Genomic DNA, 17229 nt, shown 5'->3' with positions numbered 1-17229 from the left:
TCCAGAGAAAACCACCTTATGCGCTTCAGTGGAGAGAGGGCGAGCAGACACCGTGGAAAGAAGAAAGTGAGGGGAGACAAAGATGAGGCCCGACTGTCTAGATCTGCGCCATCAAAGAGGATTTATTATGCTCACATCTGGATGTGGAAGAACGAAGGAAGGAGTGACAGGGAGAGGGAAATGCAAGGTAGTCAGAAAATCACCAAAAGAAAACTTCTTGAGAAATTTGTCTTTCTGGCAGATGGAGACGTCAGCGTGCTCTGCAACAGCTTGATAACAGAGAGAGAAAATGGAAGTGAGGAGGCGAGGCCGAACAGGTGGACATGAGCCAACGTGTTGCTGGAGACAGAAACTGTGGCTCCTGAAGGGAGAAGTGAGTAGAAGTGAGGAAAGGAGAGGAGGAATTTTAATGACCCAGAAACCAGCCTGGCAGGTCTTGAGGGGTGAAATGCCACAGATACCTCCCTTGTCCTCCTCTAAATCTCCTCCTACACTTTGGACACATTGTTGACTTAAAAAGCAGTATTATTTTCAGGGATCATTATCATTATCATTTTTACCCACACCTTTATATTTAACCCTGTTAGGCTTTTAATTAGCTGTTAACCTTTAATGCTGTAGTAGTGACACTGCATAGTTTCTGTCTAACTCTATTTTGAATCCCAGAGGCCTGTTTCTGTTTGTTTAAAAATTAGTTAATGATTCTTTAAGTTTCTGTTTACTAGTGTCTTTCCCTTTCCTTCTTCCCTCCCTCTGAAGCTTAACTTTGACCTGTGTGTTGATGTGATGTGTGATTTGTTTTTTTCATTAGACTCTGTTTCACTCAAGCCTCAGGAATCTTTCTTTCTCTTATTCTAATGACTAAGAGCTGATGACTGTCCTGCTGTAGTTTTTGAGGACTCTTGTGTGCATGTGACTTATGTATGTTTGTGTGTGCTGGGTGGAAAGGGGGTGGGTAGAGGTTTTGATTTTCATTCTCTGTCCTCGTTTTGGTCCTAGGTGTGGTTGTAGCCAATGTTATGTAAGCTTAATGTGCAAGTATTTGATGTTATTTACACACTTCTGTAATTTAGCACTATCATTTTAGTCAAGAACAGTCTAGAAAATATGTTATTGTTTTACTTTTAGAGCTTAAGATTTTTTTAAGTCGTGATTCTTTTCACCATATTTTCTCCTTATCTGGTTACACATATAAAATCAGCATTAAATATTTCATTGTACAATTAGTTACACTGAATTTAATTATCTTGGGAATGAGGTTTATTCTGTTGCTGCACCAGGTTGCTCTGCATATCATACTCAGCTCTGTATTTTTTGGAAATCATTAAATAAAAAATTTTTATTTGGCTCTTTCTCTAAGTCAGTCTGAAGGTCAGTTTCAGTGTCAGTAGTCTGGTTAGCTATTACCATTGTGTCTAAGACACTGTTCCAACTCTTGACCAGGGAATGAACTGGACCAAGTGGTGCCATCAGTTCCATAGTAACCAACCAGCACCTCCTATGGCGTGCAGGTTTTAGCCACAGAAACTTGAGGTCCCAGGAAACAGACAAGAAAAGAGGACATTAAAGATCTCTTTTTGTTCAGGAAGTGGCAACAGTTGCTTTGCTTGCAACTCTAAAAATGGCATAAATTGTGGCATTTGACAAGAACTTCAAGAATTTCTGTTTAACTGTGCAAGCCATCACATATTGCAATCAGTAACTGTGTGGAAACATGTAATCTGTATCTATATTTGGTTAACTTTGGGACATATTCTATTTATTCCAGTTTAGAAAGAGCAACTTGAACTATACCTTAGTCTTTACAGCATGTGTCATCCCCTAAGAGTGATTCCCATTGGTTTTGTTGACCCTTTGACTTTTTTTTTTTTTTTTTTTTTTACTTTGAATATTTTGATTATTTTGTGACCTCTTTCTACCATCAAGCCACACTTAAGTACTTCATTTGTGCTCTTCTTGTGCCTAACTGCGAACTTATTGCAGCAGAAATGACACTTTTTAGGTAAATTACAGCAAATTCACACTCCCAAGAAAGAAAGATTACAGTAGCACTTTGCTCAGTGTAATTGCACTACTTGTATATTTCTCCACATTATTATTTTTACCATATACTTTTTTTTCGTTTTCAACCTCTGTGTCAATTATCATCTCATCTCCTACTGATCTGTGATACTCCTTTAGCCTGTCATATTATGTTTCCTTGTTCTCCTCCCTCACTGACCATCCATCACTACAAATGACAAGTATACAAAGACATCAGAGGACTGGAGAGAGCAACAGAAAAAAACAATGAAAAAGAAAGCTAAGGGGCTAGTGTTAAGATTTCATCTATAGTGACTGATGGAGTGGTGGGGGATGATAGAAAGAATGACACACCACCATTTCCTGACTGGAAAAACAGCTTGGCAGAAGCACACACACACACACACACACACACACTCATGCAGAGATACAGCACTGTTGACAGGAAAACAACTTGTTGCCAGGACGGAGGATTCATTTATTGTTTCCCCTCTCTCTCTCTCTACATGCACCATACGGTACTGACACACACACACACACACACACACACACACACACAGTTGTACTTCTGTCTTTGTGAGGACACTCATTGACATAACACATTCCCTAGACCCTTACCCCTAACCATCACAACTAATTGCCTAACCTGAATCCTTCCCATCCTTAAGGTACACATGCATTTCTGTCTGTGTTCATACTGTTCATGGCAACCACAGTATTTGTGCAGTAAAGCAGCAAAGAATGTCAGAGATGACCTATGAAGTAATGGAGCTAAAGGTGAAAGGTTTGTGTGTGTCTGTACAATATGCACGTGTTTTCTGTTTTATGTGTGTGGACCCTCAACACAGCAGTGTGCTTGTGTGTGCATTTGTGTGTGGGTTGTACAACAACTGACTCACATTGAGGATGAACTTTAGCCCCTGTACATTCTTCACAGGAAGCATGTGTACAGCAGCTGCCTTTGTGTTGCAGCAGGGTTTGAAATGGAGTCAATCACCTCATTTCCTGGCAAAGAGGCAAAGTGGCATGAGAGGAGAGGAAGAATCAGAGTAGAACAGTAGACAGAAAATAAATCAGCCTTTTATGACATAAAGCCCAGGAAGAATAGGCAGCAGGGTGGTGTTTTGAACAACAAGGCGTTCTCCGTCCATAGTTCATGACCTTCTGAGGATAAACACACTCCTTGCTGAAGTGTCCTTGAGCAAGTCTCTGAGTCCCTAACAGCTCTCTAGAACTGTTATGCTGTACCTGACCCTAAGCTCTAACGTCCAGGTGAAAGGAAGCACAACAAGAGACAGCTTCTCTACAGGGACCAACCAGCTTTCTGATTCATTTTATTAATATTATCACTAAATTGTGCTTCTAATAGAGAAATATGAAACTTTTAGCTCCACCTCCTGGTCTATTGCTTTTATACATCAGTTGCATCAAGGGAGACAGAAGGAAAAGATTGTGTCAAAACCAGATCTGAGTGACTCAGTTCCTGTTAAAGTTCGAAGGTCTTACAGACACACACACGCAGTCATAAAGTTCTGCATTCTGTAGTCTAAACATGTGGGTATGAGGCTATTCCCTTCCCAGAAATTATACTCCATACTAATCTGGACCAGTTGGATTGTTTCTTACTATTAGAACATACGCATATGTAGACTGTCTCTGTCCAAACAGACAAACATACTGTTGCAGACACATGAGTTAAAAGGATAGTTTGGCTGTCTGGGAAATATGATCATTTGCTTTCTGTCCTAGCTTTATATAAGAAGGTAATATAGGTAATTTTGTAATGGTCCACTGCCACGACCAAGAAAATGATTAAATAATTCCCAAAACAATGAACTATGCCTTTAATAGAGTATAAAACAAAAAAGAATGGAACACTGTTGGAAAGTAAAATGTAACACCAGAAAGTGTAATAGAAAGTAGAGAAAGTGAGATACAGAGGGGGACAGAGAAAGTGTTAATCAGTTAGAGTGAAGCAAATGTGTGAGGGGAAAACTAAAATACAGGCCTAGGTGGGAGCAGTAGGGAGGTGGTAATATGGAAAATGTGCTGCTTGCTACTGATTTTGTGTGAAGGTTGATACTGTGTGATTTCACTGAAAGTCTCCAGACCCATCTGGAACACAGCTGCAAGTGCACTGGGTGTGTGTACATGTACACGTGCCTGTGCACACATTAGTGTCTGTACTGCCTATGTGAAGGGAGATAAAGCCACCATGTGTAAAAACTGAGTTTGAAAGGGTTTATCCCACCCACCTTTTTATAGAAGTCCTCTAGATACACATACACTCACTACAATCAACCAATGGGCCCGCAGCCTCAGACGACACCAGCAGTCAAGCTGTCATTGACAGGAAGACCATCCTAATCCTAAACTTTCATATGACTTCACCGGAAAAGTAATGAGCAGATTACTCTGTTTTGTGCCCTTAATGGCTGTTTTCTTCACACAGGCAATTGCTCATGCCTTTTTCTTAAAATGCAAACTCAAAGAATAACATCTCAGTGAGGGGCTATGGTAGGATTGGACAATAATGGTTTTAGAGAGAGCCTTAGGTAAAAATCACCTGTTAAAAATGTAAAATGCACATTTACTTACACATTTTAACGTTTTTAAATATATTTCAACATATGTACAACTAAACCTAAACCTGCCCACATACACACACAGATATTGCAGTCATAGTGAAACACACACACACCATTGTCCTGGCAAGGGAGCATGTCACTGTCTGCTGGTGTCAGACACATCTGCCCTTCACGCCGACAGCTTCATGGCCTACTGCTTAGCCTGTGTATGTGTATGTGTGAGTGTGTGTGTGTGTGTGTGTGTGTGTGTGTGTGTGTGTGTGTGTGTGTGTGTGACCAGAAGGTAGCCCAGCTGCCAGCTGTACTATCTACATGCTCAGGAAGATAGAGGATAGAGAAGGCAGGAGTGGGGATGGGGCAGAAGTAACTTGGAGGGTCACTTCTGGGAACATGTTTCATCTTGTGTTGACAGAGACAAGGAGAGACTGATGTACCAAAAGCCAGATGCAGTTCTGAGCGTCAGTGTTAAACACTACAGTGAAAAAAACACAAAAGATGAAGAAAATATTCCTTTTAGTGAGTTATTAATCTTGGCATTTACATGGTTTATTTACATAAACCAAGTATTCAGCTTCAAATGAGTTATTATTATGAAACAAACATGACTATATCTAGTGATATAATACCTTAAAATAACACAGCAGACTGTTATGAAGTCTAATATATTGCTTTTCTTGTTTTATTAAACAATATACATTTATGATATGATACCTTTTGACACATGCAGTAACACTTTTACAAACTAAAATCTTAGCTGCCAAACTATAAATCTCCCTTTTAAGACAATCAGATGAGACTGAACCTCTCATCAGGATCAGCACTACCTTAAAAGACCCCCCTTGACCAAAACATAACAGTGAGAATTGCACCCAGCACCCAAGTAGAGCTGTCTACAGTAGTGCTCTGAAATATCAAACAGTAAGCTAATAAACCCCTCATCTCCTGAATGGCAACTAGACCAGGAGACAGATCCTGCCACCTTTGATGCCATAAACCCTTGATGAGGATCAACATACTATTTGCTGCCACAGTGAAAATTTGGTACATACACACAAATGACATGCATTTTCAGTAAGACAAAGAAGAACAATGAAAGTAAATCCATGCTCTCTTACATGTAGAAGCAAGTGTTAATGTGGTTTATTATCATGTCATGTTTAGTATCAAACTTCAAAATGCTTAACCTAAAAATATAACTTTCAGATGTAAATGTTACCTGTCAATGACAAAGTATATGAACCAGGACAATCTATCAATTGTTAGGAGAAGTTAAAGTTTAAAGGCCCAGTCTGTATTTTCCTGAGATAATTACCATGTGTGAAAAAGTCCAGCTAGATACTAGTTGAAATTTTCCCAGTCAAGTCTTTAAGCACATACAGTATGTGACACCATAAAACAAGTAGGATTTCTCAGACACGTCTTTTATCTACATCACTGCACATTTCCACTACTTAACAGGACTGACACATGTATTTGTTGTCTGCTGTTGTGATATATTTTTGCATTCATTGATAACATTTTAGCAATGAACATGGTAAAGTGGCTACTGAGTGAATTATTGCATAGTCTCTTAAAAAAAATCCCACATTTAGTCACAAGTCACAAGGTCTCTGCACCCTTTACTTCTTCTGCACTTTGCGCAGCGCAACTAAAAATAAACTGTATTTTAGAATTGTCCAATAAAACGTAATTGTGAGATCATGTTTAATAAGAGAGAAGGAAAATGAATATTGAAAAGGATATGCCAAAAGATACCTCAAACAGTCCAGAACAGGGAACAAGACAAATAGTAGTTGAAATGCAAATCTAAAATCTGACAGAGTCAGACTTTGTTCCAGAAAAGAGCTGGTCTTTAACAAAATCTAAATGTGATGATAACTGTAGCAGAACCAGACAATCTGCAGCAGCAGCCGTGCAGCTTTGATCCTGGTTTTTATATGGAGTAGGTCAGACATGCAGTGTCTAAGAAGAATTCCTGTTATCTCACACATGTTCTCCAAATGCACCATCTGATCACTCATACTACCCATATGGTGTGTTGTACACATCAAAAAACATTACCCAAACACACCAGGGATGTTCTCAAAGGCACATCCCACTGCATATGCTCCTCAGTTAACACTTCATTTACTAAAAATCTTTATTATTTGAGGTGTAGCAGGCACCTAACTAACATTCAGTCTTACAGTCCCTGTTACCACTATTCTTTCACTGGTGTGCAGTTACCCACTTTCCAATTGAAAGACTTAAGCTAATGCCCCCTTTTCACTTTCACATTTGGAAGGAGCAAAGTGTTCCAGGTTAGGATCCAGAAGGATATTATCATGTACAAACAAACATGATGCTATTCTAATGCCACTAAACTGGACACTTTCCAGACCTTTCTGGCATCTTGATTCCTCATCCATGACCATCATAAACGCATCTGACACCCCAGCAAGAAACAGCTTGATATAAGTCCAAGAATGCAAACTCAGCCGTCACACCTTGTGTACAAAAACTGGTTAAATTCTTCTCTTACATACTTGTCAGTGGATACCTTTTTTTTTTAGTCTTTGACAAATAAAACCTGGCTACACACATAATTTATCTCTGAGAATGTGAAAAGCTGGTCTGTGGTTAAATGACTCGGCTTACTCTATGCCATCATTATGAACCTGACGTTCTGCACTTGGTCTGAATCGTGAGTACACAGTGACCACCAGGCCGTGAGGTCCTCATTTACGCAGATGCCTGGGTCACCACTATGACATAGCTTCCCGCAGCTGCTTTCACAATAACAGATGAACTGCCAGACCTTCTCGTCAACCTCCTCCGTCACATATTAAAGCATTCCCAGAATATCCTCGCACTATGTTTGTGCATAGGAGGCCTGTTATGCTTCCTGCCATTTGGTTCCTTATATCTGTTGCTATGGTCTTTGTACACAGTGTCCAAATTTGCATCTCTTTATTCCAGCCATTAGATAATTGGAGACTGTGAGGCATCTCATCCCTACTCCAATTTAAAACCACAGGGTAGGTCCATTACAAAACTGGAATAATTGTTGACTATCTTAATGGTACACAGTCATATTTCAATAATGGATCAAATGTGTAATGTGTAGGAAGTCACTGACAGTGTGTGAATTAGCGCCTGAAATGTAGTTCACCTCACCTCTATGGAGCATTTTAGCATCTTTCAGCACATTGTTTTGATTTGGCACTACACAGTTTTACTCTCACAGTTCTTATCAACTACTTTCAACCACAGCAGTCAGCTGTTTACAGCAAAAAGGCTCTATAATAAAAACTGTGTCTGTGCTACTTGCCAAGAATCACACAGAAAACAATCAACTTGCTATAGAACATAGTGGATGTGTTAGCAGCTAAAAAAGCAGGTATTTCATTCAGAAGTTGAATAGAGTAGAAGCAAAATTCCAAATTAATGCAGTGGTCCACATTTGGTAACTACTAAGCCAAGTCAACTTTAAAGCTGATAGTATGTCATTAGTATGTGCATAGCTTGTGTCCTCTGCCCACTGTACACCATAAAAGCTTATATGTTAAGACTAAAAACAAAAAAACTTATCTGTACCGTTGGAACAATGCCTTTTAGTTTTACTGAAAGTTAGTAGATCTCCCAGCTTTTAGTGGCAAACAAGATTAAACAAGTCAGATATTTTATTCATTTCCCAAGATGTTCGAATTTTCTTATAGGTCTGTTTTACTAAAAATATGTGGTGTTTGCTGCTACCCTGTTCCTACATAGCCAATAAACCTCTTCCAGGATGCATTTGTGTGTACAACTGTATGTGTGTGTTTGTGTGAGAGAAATGTGTGTGTGTGTGTGTGTGTGTGTGTGTGTTGGGATGAGGATTCCTGCTATTTTGTTTGTGCTGTGCCCAACACTTCCAGCATCTTTGTTTATAGCTCTCCTCTGCTCTTTTCACACAGAATTGATGAGAAAGACACACACATTAAACGCACTGTTTTTGGCAGGCACTGGGGCGCACACACACACACACACACACACACACACACACACACACACACACACACACACACACAATACAGTGACCTTTCAGATGCAGATGGAACAGCAGCTTCCCTCCACTGCCAAAATGTCAACATCTTCTGCTCTCTCTCTGCTTCTAAGACAAGCCAAGTTGGCAGCAGGTTAGCCTTCATGTCCCTGCACATCAGCTAAACACTCACAAACACACAGTGTCCTGTGCACAGAGTTCTCATTATTAGATTTGTTGAAGGATATAAATTCCCACGCAATTCATTCAAGAGCAAACAGCTCTTCAAGCAAACGACCAGGCTACGATTCACTCTCTCTGTAGCCACACATTGAAACAGAGAAGTACAATCTTATCTATTTGTTTCTCTTTGAGTACACTCTGAAATCTGGGGTTTGTTGAAGTAGAGGAATGGGACCACGTGAGCGTTTGTTTTGGGACTGAGCTCTGCCTGGAGGGTCACCATAACTGTGCCAAGGGAAGCTTAGCCTGTGTCATCGCAGTCCGCATACTTATAAATCTGTGCCTGGGACTAGGTGACCCGATAAATATCGTCTGTGATCATAGTTACACCCCCACATGGTATCAGTGCCATCACTGTGGGAAACATATACATGCATTGCAAAAGAAAAATAATCTACTGACACAAGACAAACACAGATTTCTTCATTATAACTGTATCTGCCTCCTATTTTCAAGACTTCAGTAAATTATAATTGATAATAAATGATAACATTGATAAACTGTTCAAACACTGTATTTGCACAGAAACAAAGCAAATCTGATCTGGATATAATGTTATAATGTTAAATGATTGCTTAGTTTGAAGCTTAGGCTTTTGTATAATCAATGACTATTTTTGGTAGCTGTATGTAGAAGAAGAAGAAGTGTATGTACGCTGCTTTGTAAACAGCTAAACTCTCTAAAACCCATATTTATTTATAAAGAAGCAAATAATCTTTTGTTCTGGTTTCATGTGTACATTCATGGTGTTTGTGTGTGGCATGCACACATTTAATAACTTTAACACCATCACGTTTTCCAACAGACGATGAGGAAAGAGAGTGGAGAAAATACATCAAAGTTCAATTTTGATCTCTGGGGTCTCTGCCTTTTTTTCCTGTCTCTGTCTCAAACACACACAGACACACACAGACACAGAGTCATATGGTTGCATGCAGGTTCACATGCAAGTGCTCAACCCCGAGGGTGAGGAAACTATTTATGGTGAAAGTGGGCACAAAGTGTAAACACATGTCTGGCATCCTTTAAAACGACAAATATTTCACTGCTTTTCCTCCTTATTTGTCTCTGAGGGATCCGTCCTCCACCCTCTTTCTCTACCATATCACATTCTCCTTCATGTTTTTGAGCCGAAAGGGGAACATGAATCATAGGACATGGTTAAGATAAGAAGTGAGAAGCACATGCAATCATTTGAGCAAATGCCTGTGACAGGGAAAGACATTATGGCTGAGGGTATAAGCAGGGTGTGACTAGCTATGACAGTGTCATCAGACACTGAAAGAGTTTCATGGTGACTCCATTGCCATCACACAGGTGCTTCTGTCTGTCAATCCTCTCTTTGACTAATCTGTTCATTTTACAACATCTGTTCATCCCAAACCCTGACACAAGAAAACTGTTGTCATTTTCGGTATTGCTGTATCATTCACAGTGGCCTGAGCTGTGATGGTATGTTAAAAAAGGTAGAAGCCACCAGTGTTCTCTCCCCTTCTATATTTCCTCCTTCTGTTTCAATTTTCTTTTAAGTTGTAACGCAGAATGTAACACACACTTTCTTGGAAGACAGCTGTTTCTTCCCATTCTTTTTGTTTTTTTTGAGAAATTTCATTTAGGGTCAGTGGATGTCACATGGTCTGCAGTTCTGTCTGTGGTCACTCTGCTAAAACTGTCTAAGTGCTCTGTGCTGTTCTTGGGGGCTTGATCCATACAGTGTAAATAATAAACTGAGACCTAAAACCAGGGAAATAAAAACAACAGGCTATTCCTTAGCTGTATCAAAACTGTGAATTCCACCTATTCTCTCATTTATGCCAACACTTTCAGTCAAGACTAAATCACACTACCTCAAAACACTTCTGTTCCTCTCTCTCTTTCTACCATTTAGGACTGCAATATTGTTTTGTGGATTGCACCTTGTTTAATTTAATAGTTACTAAAAAGGATGGAAAAGAACAGACAAATATATTCTCAGAACGTGCTAGTTTTCTATCAAACTCTCAGTTCGCAAGCTCACAAATTGGTCGCTAATGTTAAAATTTCACAAAAGTTAAAGGTGCAATAGCAAGGATCTCTACAGTCTCATCTAGTGGTGAGAATGTAGAATGCAGCCCCCATTTCTAAGCACAAGGGAGGGTACAATAATCATTACATTTAAAACAAAATAAAACCCAATTCCCTGTGTACAGCCAGTGTTTGGTTTGTTCGTTCTGAGCTATCCTACAAACATAGTGGCCCAACATGGCTGCCCCTGTGAAAGGAGACCCACTCACTAGTTAGATTTGCAGATTTCTGTTAATAGATCACTCTGAATATTACACATTGAACATTTAAGCAACTTTTACTGTTCATGCTTGTCTCAAAACGGTCTGTATGCACCTCTGTGTGGAGCAGTTTATACTGAGACAGAGGAAGGTAAATAAAGGTGTATGGCGTGGTGCAGTGGGAGTGCTGGGATGTTTTGTATATAACATTTCACTGCAGTCAAACAGCTTTTTCAGCTGTAGTTTGCAGCATAAAGAGTGTGTGGTGAATTGCTAACTTGGAACCATCACCAAAAGGAAATTGAGAACTCAAGGTTTTCCATCTGAAGAAAAAAAAAAACCTATAAATCAATGAACTCCCACTCTGTATCCTCTAACTTACATACACGCTACATACCACTGAAAAAACATTAATAAACGCTGTTCCTCTTTTACCACCAGAAGACAGAGGATGTTGTGTGACCACACTGAGTCATACTTTGTACCATTTGTGAATTATTTTTGCAGCAACAGGAGACTTCCATCATGTCCAACACTGTGGAACATTAACAAGTTCTGTGTCCATTTTTAGACTTTAGGTACTTTTTTAAATCCAATAAGCAAAGACCCAAGAAATACACACATAAATGACTGTCACACTTGCTTCATCAACTTCCTTGTCATCCCTTCCCTGTTTTTCTCTTGAGCCTGTGAGTTCATATTATACATTTGTGCAGGAATTAAATGGCTGTATATTACAAGTAGCACTTGAAATAAAAGACATTTAAAGACCATGTGCTAAGAGATTCAGTTTGCCTCGACACATTACAGCTATTTGTGTACTGGGTCATTACTACACAAGCTCAAACATATAACGTTGAGGCATGCAGATAAAGGAGACGTAGGGCTTTTAGAGCTTAGCTTTTGGCAAGGGAGAAAAGAATAACTCAAAAAGAATTTGTCACTGTGATGGGTGATATGTCATATATACTTAGGGTACGATCAGTGTGAGCTAAAACATACCAGCGCTGCCAGGCAAACTGCCCAAGTGAAGTACAGCAAGTACCAGTATGTGTGTGTGTTTTAAACTTATTCTCTGTTGCCTGTGGCTGGTCAGTATATGTGTGTTTGCCTATGTGGCTATGTCTGTGGTGTCACCAAAGCCAAAGTAATTTGGCACAAACATACGCACTCACACACGAGGGAGAGAGAGACAGAGATCACCAGCCTTGCCTGGTGTTGTGCTGGCAGGCCTTGTGGAATCAACCGCCTCCCTCCTGCTGCTCCTCCTCCTCATTGCCTCTTTCCTGCACCCCTGAAGTGCACGCTTAATCCCTAAGCTCTATCCCCATTTAAAGACATGGACATCACGCAAACCTGCCGGTCTGCATTGCAGTCCTGACACACACACACACACACATACACACAAACCATACACTCAGTCAGTCACACGCACATGCTGCTTGCTTCTGCAAACAGAAAGAAAGAACAGCTCAGCAGAGGGTTAAGCACTGCAGGGGCAGCAGCAGTCGGCTGAATAGCCGTCTGGTTTTTCCACAGTCCTAAAATGTCTCCTGTAGAAGGAGTGTGACAGGCTTGGATGACAAGATAAGGAAGAGAAGGCACTTCTGCAGATGCTCATCCTCTGCTAATGGGTTATGCATCTGTAGCTGCTCAGTCACACTCTCATGCACACCATGCACTGTGGCATGCTTGTCAGTTGAGGATGTGTAGAAGAGTTTTAAATAGACCTTGAATATCTTTGAGAAATTTGCTCGTGAAAACTGAAAGCAGGCAGTGGTTAGACAGAAATCATATTGACTTACATTTGTAAGGAGATTTGAGTTGTCCTTATGCTTTTAAGGTATATATATATATATTGCTCACTTATATCTGTCATTAAGAGACAACTTCCCAAACTTCTGCTGCCAGAGAAAACACGGTTCTCATTAAATAATATCCAGCTCTCTGCACAATGTAATTAGTGTTTAAAAACCCTAAAATACTAAATAAATACCATTTTATGTGTCACTATAAACTCCATATTCACTGTGATGGTTTATGATACTGGTCTTTAAAGACCTGCAGAGCTACACTGCATCTATTACCAGTGCCTCAGGAAATGTGGTGAGCTGAAAACATAAACTGACAGGTAAATATTGACCTCTAGTGGGCATATTGTGAATCTAGCAAGTAAACCTGCATTCTGCTGGAGCCACTTCAAAAGATCCTCTCATTCTTCAGACTTTCACAAACATTTGCCTGTGGCAGTATCTGGTTCTTTAAGTTGTACTTCTTTAACTGGCTGTGAGCGATATGAGAGAAGTACTTGGTACAAAGTCAAAGACAAAGAGGAAGGTGGAGATGAGAAGGAAAATAAAACCATTGATAACAATTTTGACAGAGGCAGGAAGGAACCTGCACTACAAGAAAAAGCGTTAACTTCACTAAAGTAATTAAGTGTAGGTTGTTCAAAGGTTCATGTGGTTCAAAGAAGTGCACTAATGTGGCTGTAAATAAGACGGGATGTGGGGGAGCAGTGAGCCTGGGTATTGAAGAACTAAGGATTCTACAGAAAAGAGGAACAACCCATTTGATTTTTATATCTTTCTTTAAATTAGCAGCTAAAATAATACTTTTTTTCTTCACTTTGACCTTCAGCTGTATTAAGATGTGTAAAAACACAAGACAGGCAGCAAAAGGCCCCAAATATAACTCACATAGGGTTGGCAGGCTAGCAGTTACGGACAAACTGTTTATTATATTATGACGAAAAAACGAAATCCTTACATTTCATTCAGGCAGGCCAGATGAGTTAGGCCGGTCAGAGGCAGAACAAGAGTCCAAACTTGGGTTAAAGGCAGGCAGGCAGTCCAATCCAAACAATACATCCAAGGAAACAGGCAGGAGACATCCAAAGGTATGGAAGCTCCAAAGAGCACATGAGACAATCTGGCTAGGAACAAATAAAACAGACAAGACATTTTACTATGGGAGATAATCAGGGGCAGTGGGTGTGGCCAGGACACAAGAGCACTGAGGAAACAAGAAGCAGGTGAGCAGTGAAACATCAGAGGGACTGGATGGGGAATGACATTTTCTAGAAAAGCCTGACAAATGACAGGGTCAAGAAAGCATGAATAACATTCAGAATTTTGATTTTTGTTGCCCACATTTTTAAGATCCATAAAATATAGGCCACAATAAGCTTTGATAGGGACCAAGTTTTTTTTCTTCATCTTGAGATACAGTATTAAATACCCAAATAAACTGAACCACGAACTAAATTGACTAACATACTTAGGGTTTTGGGAGTAAAGAGGAGTTTTGTGACTATTTTTTGAGAACTGATTAAACTTTCATGTATGTATTATATAGACACAGACATCCAAAAGCACCCCACCTCTCCACAGATTGAGCCAACTGCCATATCATTCTGTGTCTTTTGATCTCTTTTTATTGTGCATCTATTTTTATTTATTTTGTGTATTTTGTAGCTATTTTGGTTGTATTTGTTTTTTGTCACTTTATATTCATCCATCCATCCATCATCTATACCTGCTTATTCCTTAACCAGGGTCACAGGGATCTGCTGGAGCCTATCCCAGCTCTCTTTGGGTGAAAGGCAGGGGTCCACCCTGGACAGGTCACCAGTCCATCACAGGGCCACATAGAGACAAACAACCTCACACACTCACACTCACTCCTATGGGCAATTTAGAGTCACCAATCAACCTGACATACATGTTTTTGGACTGTGGGAGGAAACCAGAGGACCTGGAGAAAACCCACACAAGCACAGGGAGAACATGCAAACTCCACACAGAAAGGCCCCTGCTGGGTTTCAAACCAGGAACCTTCTTGAGGCACTTTATAGTCATTTTGTTTTGTAACTCTTTGTAGCTGTCCTGTCTCCTTTCTATTGGCTTTGGTTCTCAATGTGGACATTTTCCATCTGTTTTTACTCATTTTGTGTCTCTTTGTATTTGATCAGTTGTTTGATTGAGATTTCAACAATAAATACTGACCTCATACTGAGCCTCTGGTCCAGCAGCCTCCTGACCTCTGGGGCCTCTTTGATAAATTTCAGTGAAGAGCAGTTTCTTTAGCCTCCTGTTGAGGGCAGCCCTGAGCTGCAGCGTCTCCTTCTTCGTCTCATGGAGGAGGAAGAAGAAGAAGAAGAAGTCGTGTATTTCCGAGTTTATGCTGACGCGTCTCTCTTCTTCTCCTGTACCGACGTGTCAGTCCTCTTCTGTTCCCGGAGCAGAGCAGCAGACAGCCCGGTCAGTCCACAGACATGCCTCCTAAAGGCAGCAGCAAACAGCAGTCAGAGGAAGACCTTCTCCTCCAGGACTTCAGCAGAAACCTTTCAGCAAAATCTACCGCGCTGTTCTACGGAAATGCGCTCATCGTCTCTGCCATCCCCATCTGTGAGTAGCTGGCTGCAGCTAACTAGCTTAGCCACCGTTAGCACGGGATAGATGAAAAGCTGACTTCAAATATCAAAGTTTCAGAGTCGCTACAATGAGCCTGAACAGCACAGACTGTTTCTCTGAGACAATAATAAAATGATGTTAGGGCAAGAAAGCTGTGTTATCGCAACACTGGTTGTGGTGGAAATGCATGGTAGGACAAAAGTAAAAATGTTTAAGTTACATAGTTGTATTTCTCTCATAAAGTATGTGTTGAAATGCAAAGTAGAAAACAAGTAACTCCCAAATGATCAATTTTCTGATCGTAGTTACTGGAGAAGAGTAAGAGGGATTTAGCACACTGCACACACACACACACACACACACATGCACATATGAGTTGAATTGATTTTGAAAATATTTGTAACTTTGTGATTCATGCCCTTTCTAGGGTTGTTTTGGAGGATCTGGCACATGGATCTTGCCCAGTCTGCAGTTCTGTACGCTGTGATGACTCTGGTCAGTACCTACCTGGTGGCCTTTGCCTACAAGAACGTCAAGTTTGTTCTCAAACACAAGTAAGTTGGGCTGACTTTGCTTCTGGTGGTTAAAAAGTATGAAGTTTTGACAAACTTGCACATATGTTGTATTTTTGATTATTAAAAAAAAAAAATCAATATGGATGTTAAACATCTGTTAGACGTCAAATAGGTGGATTACTTCTTGATAACTTACAGAACCATGTACATCTCTGGTGTAATGTCTATCAGCTTTTTGACAGTACTCAGCTTTTTTAAGTTTGAGAATAATATCTTCCTGACACGGTTTTCTCCTACAGAGTTGCCCAGAAACGAGAGGATGCTGTTTCCAAGGAGGTAACCAGAAAGTTGTCTGAAGCAGACAACCGCAAGATGTCCCGGAAAGAGAAAGATGAGAGGTGAGATTTCCCTCATCTTACAAGGCCATATCTCTATACAGTGTGTTGTGCTGGAGGATCTGACAGACTAATTGAGTCAGTTGTTTTGGTTGGGAAAACCTAAATGTAATCTTCAAGCTTGACCTCTTTTTAAACAAAGGCAAAAGTGTAAGAGGCTCTCCATGTGTTTCCACTTTTGCTGTTGCAGAATAAGTCAGATTTTTTTTTTTTTTTTTTTCTTTCTAGGATCCTGTGGAAGAAGAATGAGGTTGCAGACTATGAGGCCACCACCTTCTCCATCTTCTACAACAACACTCTTTTCCTGGTCCTCGTCATCATCGCTTCCTTCTTCTTGCTCAAGAACTTCAACCCCACCGTGTATCCTTTTAGTCAGACATGTCACTAAATGCTGATCGTTCAACGTTTTCTGAATGTGTTTTTGCCTTAATTCAATCTTTCCAGCAACTACATTCTGTCCATCAGTGCTTCCTCAGGACTCATCGCTCTGCTGTCCACTGGTTCCAAGTGAACGAAGAAAAGGGTGTTGGGTTGGGGTAGACTTGGGTTGGAGTAATGGGTTTATTAAAGTTGTACGCTGTTGTTTTTCACTTGAGGTAGCAATGAGGGTTTAAAGGGGGGGGACTGAAATATTTCAGCTTCATGAAATTCATGATAAAATGTCTGGAAGATGTTTCTCCAGGTCTGTTTTCAGTTTTTTTGTAACAAATAAAGAATCCAGGTATACTTGTCCTCTTTGTTTATCTAGTATGTTTATGATTTAGTCTGCCTCACAGCCCTTTAA

The 17229-nt window shown here is 40.2% G+C and overlaps 1 protein-coding gene across 1 annotated transcript; it reads left to right on the top strand.

The window, feature by feature from the left end:
• Window positions 1–15293: 15293 nt before the first annotated feature.
• On the top strand, window positions 15294–17177 carry ssr3 (signal sequence receptor, gamma). The gene is made up of 5 exons (XM_026297007.2): window positions 15294–15529; window positions 15963–16089; window positions 16350–16448; window positions 16674–16805; window positions 16890–17177. Exons 1-5 carry the CDS (start codon window positions 15397–15399, stop codon window positions 16954–16956), a joined length of 558 nt encoding a protein of 185 aa, XP_026152792.1. The 5' UTR covers window positions 15294–15396; the 3' UTR covers window positions 16957–17177.
• The last annotated feature ends 52 nt before the right edge of the window (window positions 17178–17229 follow it).

Source organism: Mastacembelus armatus, chromosome 13 (assembly GCF_900324485.2).
Source record: "Mastacembelus armatus chromosome 13, fMasArm1.2, whole genome shotgun sequence".
Taxonomy (NCBI): domain Eukaryota; kingdom Metazoa; phylum Chordata; class Actinopteri; order Synbranchiformes; family Mastacembelidae; genus Mastacembelus; species Mastacembelus armatus.
The sequence above is the reverse complement of the archived record's forward strand: the minus strand, read 5'-3'. Positions and strand labels throughout refer to the sequence as shown.